We start from the raw sequence: 7753 nt of genomic DNA on the forward strand, positions 1-7753 counted from the left end.
CATCTGGCAGACGGGTCCAACATTAGTTCGGGCCCAGTCACGCAGGAAACAACACCAATTCCAGTTACTCTGGCTCCAGGACACCTTGAACTTCTCCGTCTAGATGTAATCTCCTCCCCACTTTTTCCCATCATCCTGGGCTTACCGTGGTTAAAGGCACACAATCCGCTGGTGAATTGGGAGACGGGTGAAATCCAGTTTGTATCTGACTACTGTAGACAGAATTGCTTACCTTCCGCCCCTGCAAATTGTGTAGCAGTTTGTCAACAGGAGACCTGTCCGGAACTATATCAGGCTATTCCTCCCCAGTGCCACGATTTCTTGAATGTTTTCGATAAACAAAAAGCAGACGTTCTTCCCCCACATCGTTCCTATGACTGTCGCATAGAACTTTTACCTGGGGCAAAGATTCCCTATGGGCGTATTTACCCCTTGTCCGAACCAGAACTAGAAGTATTGAAGGAGTACATTGCAGAAAACCTAAGAAAGGGGTTTATCCGTCCATCCACCTCTCCGGCGGGAGCAGGGATATTTTTTGTGGAGAAGAAGGATCACACGCTTCGCCCATGTATTGACTATAGAGAGTTAAACCAAATAACAGTCAAAAACCGATATCCTCTTCCACTCATTCCTGAATTGTTTCAAAGGCTGCGAAGTGCTACTATCTTCACCAAACTTGATCTCAGGGGAGCCTATAACCTTGTCAGAATTCGGGAGGGAGACGAGTGGAAGACCGCTTTTCGCACCCGTTTTGGACACTATGAATATCTAGTTATGCCATTTGGGCTCTGCAATGCCCCAGCCATCTTTCAACACCTAATCAATGATGTTTTTCGGGACTTTTTGGATCAATTCGTAATGGTATATCTAGACGATATTCTTATTTTTTCTCCCTCTCCGGAGCAGCACCATAAACAGGTGAGATTAGTCCTGGCCAGACTTAGAAGCTTTGGATTGTTTGCAAAGGCCGAAAAGTGTGAATTTGAATGACAATTCAATTCCTGGGATTCGTGATTTCCTCTACAGGTATCGCGATGGATCCATAAAAAGTATCCACAGTTCTGGAGTGTCCAGCACCTGTCGACAAGAAAGGAGTTCAGCGTTTCAGAGGCTTTGCTAATTTTTACAGAAAATTCATTAAAAAATTTCCGGGTATAATTTCACCAATTACTTACCTTACCAGGACTCAGACTCGCTTCCAGTGGTCCCACTACAGAAAATTCATTTAAAAATGTTCAGGTATAATTTCACCAATTACTTACTTACCTTACCAGGACTCAGACTCGCTTCCAGTGGTCCCCTGCAGCTCAACATGCCTTCACTGAGTTGAAGACTCTATTCACATCAGCACCCATTCTGAGACATCCGGTGCCCACACTACCATTCGTCCTGGAAGTGGACGCATTGGAAAATGCGGCAGGCGCAGTGCTCTCCCAAAGACAAGGTCCAAAATCCTTACTACATCCGGTAGCGTTTTTTTCTCGCAAACTTAGCCCTGCGGAAAGGAATTATAGTGTGGGGGACCGAGAATTGCTCACAATCAAACTGGCGTTAGAGGAATGGCGTTACCTTATGGAGGGGGCTGCGCAACCTATTTTTATTTTTACAGATCACAAGAACTTGGAATATGCAGGTCTGCTAAGCGTTTAAATCCTCTACAGGCAAGATGGGCGTTGTTCTTTTCTAGATTCAACTTCAACATTACTTATCGCCCGGGATCTAAGAATGTGAAACCTGACGCCCTGTCTCGTATTTATCCCGAAACTGGATTTACAGCCGAACCTGATACAATCTTGCAAGCTGGTAATTTTTTGCTAGTCCAAGAAGGACGTCCCCAACTTTTTTCCTGATCGGGCTGCTACGGCTCCGGAACCTGTTCTTGTGGATGGTGAGAAGGAGTTCGAAGTGGAGACTATTGTAGACTGCAGGATCTTCCACTTGATTCTTGATCAAGTGGAAGGGGTATGGAGCAGAAGATAATTCTTGGGAACCAGAGTCTAACGTTTGAATTGTTACGGGACTTTTTTCTGAACCATCCTGACAAGAGGCCTGTAATGGGCATCTGGAGGCTGCCCCTTGGGAGGGGGCAATGTCAGAAAGCCAGAGCCAGAGTTCGAGTGTCGCCGTCTGCGCATGCGCAGGCGCCTGTTGTGAACCATAGAGCCATAATAGGAGCAGCGTCTTTGCAAGGACGTGCACACGTACGTGCGTGTCACGCTCACGTTCGTGCGCGTGTTTGTGCGCAAGGGCACGCGCCGACGTGTCATTTGAACAATTGGCGCCAACTGGGCTATAAAGGCTGTGTTCAGCTATCCTCCTATGCTGTCAGATCGTCAGCTTCCTGTGTTCTGTGTTCCTGTGTTTTCTGTATCCTGATTACCCATTACTGACCCTGCTTGGACTACTCTCTGTTGTTGCTTGCTCCCTGAAGACCCCGGCTTGTTTTTGACCTTGAATCTGCCTCACCCCTTTTACTGCGTTGCTGGCTCATTGATGACCTTGGCCTGCTCGACGATCCTTCTGCCTTGTGTGTTCTGCTTCCAGCTTCCTCAGCTCATCGGATCTAAAGCCTTCTGGATCCTCTTTGGTGCATGCGCATCATGCTTCCTGCCCGGATCTACGCACTTTTATCTCATCTCGCAGACGCAACAGGCTAACCAGCCTCTGGCACCCTTCGAGGGCGCCAATCGAGGTGCTCCGGGACCGGAGCTGTGAGAGAGGCTGCCCTCGTCAACTCAGACTCCCCTAAGGTACGTGATACCTTTTCTCCAGTAGTTCCGGAGCGTTCACATATCCTGACCATCATTTTTTGTACTTTGTTGCCCGTAGTTAAGATGATAGTTTAAGAAGGTTATTTGTCATATGTTCACTGCGTGCTACTCCTGGGCTTGCACAGTTTGTACACAGGCATAGCAACTATGTGCAGTTGTATCTTTTATTTTCCCCAATTTCCCAGAGGCAGGGCATATATCCAGAATTCAAATGCTGTGTCGCCCAATGAGAGAACATCATTTTATAGTGAATACGAAAATCTATTATTGGTAAAATAAAAAAATAATTTATATTCCAACCCCACCACTTACCCATACAAAGGAGGAGGAGATATTGAAAATCAGATGGAAAAGCAATCTCTGTACACCATATGAAGGTCCATCTCCATTCCTCAATATAACATCATGTGACCAACAAATGAGGAGGAGATACTGTACACCATATGAAGATCCATCTCCATTCCACAATATAACGTCATGTCCCCAACAAATGAGGAGATACTGTACACCATATGATGGTCCATCTACATTCCTCAATATAACGTCATGTCCCCAACACATGAGGAGGAGATACTGTACACCATATGAAGGTCCATCTCCATTCCTCAATATAACGTCATGTGACCAACAAATGAGGAGGAGATACTGTACACCATATGAAGGTCCATCTCCATTCCTCAATATAACGTCATGTGACCAACAAATGAGGAGGAGATACTGTACACCATATGAAGGTCCATCTCTCTTATTCTCCATAGCCGTGATTAATTCACAAAACTATTTTGCCCAGTGTGTCAGAGTTGTTTTGGGTGTTTTATCCTTTAACTCATTTGTTTGTACAAGTCGTGTTACGTTGTACCCAATTCCATGCCAGAGCTCTGTGATGACTTCTAGACCAACATACATGACTCTGATTACTGACGTGTGTAATAATTTCTCTCCAGCAGATGGATGTGATGTCAGCAATACCTCGGAGAGACATCTTATATTATCTGCCGATTGTAAGTCAGAAGATAATGTCATCACACAGGATTCTCCAGGAGTGAATCCAAACACACAAAATATACATCACACACCTTCCTGTTTGGAGACATCAATGGATCCCTCTGATCAGGGTGAATCTTCTGACCATTCACATACTATGACTGGAAATATCCATCTAAGATCTCACACTGCAAGAGATCCATCTAATCCCAAGGAACCTTCCTCCCCCCATGAAGGAGATCACAGAGGTGAAAATCTTTTCTCACATGCAGTGTGTGGGAAATCTTTAATTGAAAACAAAAACCTTCTTAGACACCAAAGTATGAACATGGATGAGCGAACCTATTCATGTTCAGAGTGTGGAAAATGTTTCATTCGCAAAGCAGTCCTTCTTAAACACCAGAAGATTCACACAGGTGAACGTTCTTATGCATGTTCAGAGTGCGGGAAATCATTCATTCAAAAAGGAGACTTTGTTATACACCAGAAAATTCACACAGGTGAGCGTCCTTATGCATGTTCAGAGTGCGGGAAGTCATTCACTCGTAAAGGAGCCCTTGTTATACACCAGAGAAGTCACACGGGTGAGCGTCCTTATTCATGTTCAGAGTGCGGGAAGTCATTCACTCGTAAAGGAGCCCTTGTTATACACCAGAGAAGTCACACGGGTGAGCGTCCTTATTCATGTTCAGAGTGCGGGAAGTCATTCACTCGTAAAGGAGCCCTTGTTATACACCAGAGAAGTCACACGGGTGAGCGTCCTTATTCATGTTCAGAGTGCGGGAAGTCATTCACTCGTAAAGGAGCCCTTGTTATACACCAGAGAAGTCACACGGGTGAGCGTCCTTATTCATGTTCAGAGTGCGGGAAGTCATTCACTCGTAAAGGAGCCCTTGTTATACACCAGAGAAGTCACACGGGTGAGCGTCCTTATTCATGTTCAGAGTGCGGGAAATCTTTCACTCAGAAAGGACACCTTGTAGGCCACCTGAGAATTCACACTGGTGAGAGTCCTTTTTCTTGTTCAGAGTGCGGGAAATCATTCATTCATAAAGGAGACCTTGTTCACCACATGAGAATTCACACTGGTGAGAGTCCTTTTTCTTGTTCAGAGTGCGGGAAATCTTTCACTGATAAAAGAGTCCTTAATAGACACAAAAGAATTCACACGGGTGAGCGTCCTTATTCATGTTCAGAGTGCGGGAAATCTTTCACTCAGAAAACATACCTTATTCTACACCAGAGAATTCACACTGATGAGCTTCCTTATTCATGTTCAGAGTGCGGGAAATCTTTCAATCAGAAAGGAACCCTTGTTACCCACCATAAAATTCACACTGGTGAGCGTCCCTACTCGTGTTCAGAGTGCGGTAAAACATTTACTGAGAAAAGAACCCTTGTTAACCACCATAAAATTCACACAGGTGAGCGTCCTTATTCATGTTCAGACTACAGCAAATCTTCCACCGAGAAACAAACTGCGGAGTGTCCTCACTGACTGCGGGAAAAGAAGATAAATAGACAGCGCCAGCTGGTTCTTATGACAAATGTACGATGACTTTTAGAATTGATGGAGGAAGCTGGTTGTCCCACCCTGCCTCCCTCCCCAAATTTTGTGGTTCTGCTGGTTGCAGGGTTCTTTTTCTGTCCCGGCGGGTTAGGGTTTTTTTGGGGGGGTCTAAAAAAATTCAGAAACAATTACACAAATGGGGGGCCATTGGCTAGTATAGGTGCGTCCCCCCGCTGGAGTAAGAACTTGTTGGGGGTGGGCCTGGCCCCTTGGAACGTGGGAGTAGTAATTGCCCTCGAGCTGGTCCTGGTGCGGCTGAGGACATGGGAGCAGTTTTTTAGGAGAGGCCTTATTTGGGCTGTTGGGCACACAAAGACCCCCTTCTCAGGTCAACAGTCGTTTAGAGTATCTAGTTGTATATTATTTAGTTTATTACTTTTGGTTATTGTTAAAATTGGTTTGTTTAATAAAAGGGCTGCTGTGGCCATTAAAATCCATGTTGCGCAGTCTGTGTGTTTATTGGGGTTGTAACAGAGGGACGAAATCGACGAATCCATCAGTCAATCATTGTCATTGTCATGTGTCACATGCATTGTGATGGGTCTTTAAATATTGTATGTGTTTCATCTGTCCCCGGTGTTCCTCTCCTCCGCTCCCCATAGCTCAGTGTTCCTCTGTATAGATAGCTCCTCCCTTCCTCATTCTGGTCCAGTTTACATCTCAGCCCCGTGTCATTTCGTTGAGTGGATCACATTATGATCTTTTGACCTCTTCGATGTTCACTGTTATAAGATCCTCACAGTTTTGGTTTATACTTCTCAGAGATCTTCAAGGTGTCCTCTGGATGGAGTCACTGCCTGCCAACGCAGCTAAGAATGTAGGTTGTCGCTATCTCGCCACAACTGTAAGCTATAGAGATCACACTTTCAATGCTTAGATTGGAGAGGCAGAACAGTCTAGTAACATGACAGGTGACAGAGGCGTGATGTTTCGGTGACACCCATAGAAGGCTGTTGATCTAATTTGCGGAACACAAATATGCCTGAACAGGAACTCAGAGGGGCATCCACCGAGCAGGGTGTCAAAGAGATATCTGGTCAAGCTGCGCTGCATGATAGTAATTGTGAAAGAGTGGGAGGCTAAGGTCACCTTGAATTTTTACAGATGCAGACCAGAAGGACTCGGGCAAAATTTTGGCAACAAATGTTTACCCCTGGTGTCCTGCTAAGACAAGTTTCCCAAATTCTTCCCAAGAAGAGAGGAGCAAAAAGCGACATATATTTTTCCAGATACAGATTGTGGTAAGAGGGAGTTACAGAGACACTTAGGTAAGGCAAGGATTTGGATGCCCAGCTAGATGCAAAAGAGATGAGAAGGAATTCCATCATTTGTGGGGTTAAAGAAATTCCTGTAGGCTGCAACTTTGAGATATGACAAATCTTGTAATATGACCCCGCCTCCAATTCAGATATTTGTATTGAATGGCTTTAGCCAAAGGATCAGAATGTAGTGTGGATGGCGGGGGGAGAGATGTCAGAATGTAGTGTGGATGGTGGGGGAGAGCTGTCAGATAATGTAGTGTGGATGGGGGGGGAGAGCCCACCATCCACACCATCCACCATCCATAGAAGGGCGACTGACCTGTGGAACCATGGATGGCATTAATGTAGGCAAACTCAGCGCAGGGAAGGAGAGATGCCCAATAATCCTGTACAAAAGAGAAACAACGTAGATATTGTACAAGCGTCTGATTGGTACGCTCAGTCTGGCCATTGGTTTGGGGTTGATATGCCGATGAGTAGCGGGTCTCGATTCCCAATGCCTGGCATAACTCCCTCCAGAATTTGGAGGTGAATTGGACCCCACGGTCTGACACAATACTGTTGGGGACTCCAGGTAGGCGGACGATCTCCTTGATAAAGGTCCGGGCAGTTTCCGGGGCATAAGGGGTGCCGACCAGTGGAACAAAGTGGGCCATCTTTGTAAGGCGATCCACGACCACAAAGATGCAGGAGAACCCATCAGAGGGTGGTAGTTCGACAATGAAGTCCATGGCGATCATCTCCCAAGGGCGAGAGGGAACAGGTAAAGGGCGCAGGAGCCCCCAGGACTTCTTTCTGTCCGTCTTGCTTCTGTTACAGACCCGGCAAGAGTTGATATATGCCTGACAGTCCGTCTTCAGGGTAGGCCACCAGAAGGAGCGTCTTAGTAGATCCACAGTCTTGGTTACTCCAAAATGGCCCGACAGGAGACTGTCATGGCAGATCTAATCCCAGATAACACCTCCCCCATGAGCATAACGAAGTTGTGGGCTGGAAGGACTGTATCCACTGTTGGTGGGTGGTCGACTGTAGGGAACATTCGAGACAGGGCATCCGGTTTGCCGTTCTTGGATCCCGGTCTGTATGTGATGTGCATGTTGAACCGAGTGAAGAAGAGGAAAGTTAATGGTTTAAAAGCGCCAAGGACAATCCTTATCCCTCCTGGG

At 46.1% G+C, this 7753-nt stretch overlaps 1 protein-coding gene across 1 annotated transcript in view; it reads left to right on the forward strand.

The window, feature by feature from the left end:
- LOC108802774 (zinc finger protein 850-like) overlaps window positions 1-5253 on the forward strand; it is a 55756-nt gene extending 50503 nt beyond the window's left edge. Inside the window, exon 6 of the mRNA XM_018574633.1 lies at window positions 4172-5253. Coding sequence (XP_018430135.1) covers window positions 4172-5253 — 1082 coding nt within the window. The remainder of the gene's footprint in view (window positions 1-4171) is intronic.
- The last annotated feature ends 2500 nt before the right edge of the window (window positions 5254-7753 follow it).

Source organism: Nanorana parkeri, unplaced genomic scaffold, assembly GCF_000935625.1.
Source record: "Nanorana parkeri isolate BGI_ZX_2015 unplaced genomic scaffold, ASM93562v1 scaffold3105, whole genome shotgun sequence".
NCBI classification, from domain to species: domain Eukaryota; kingdom Metazoa; phylum Chordata; class Amphibia; order Anura; family Dicroglossidae; genus Nanorana; species Nanorana parkeri.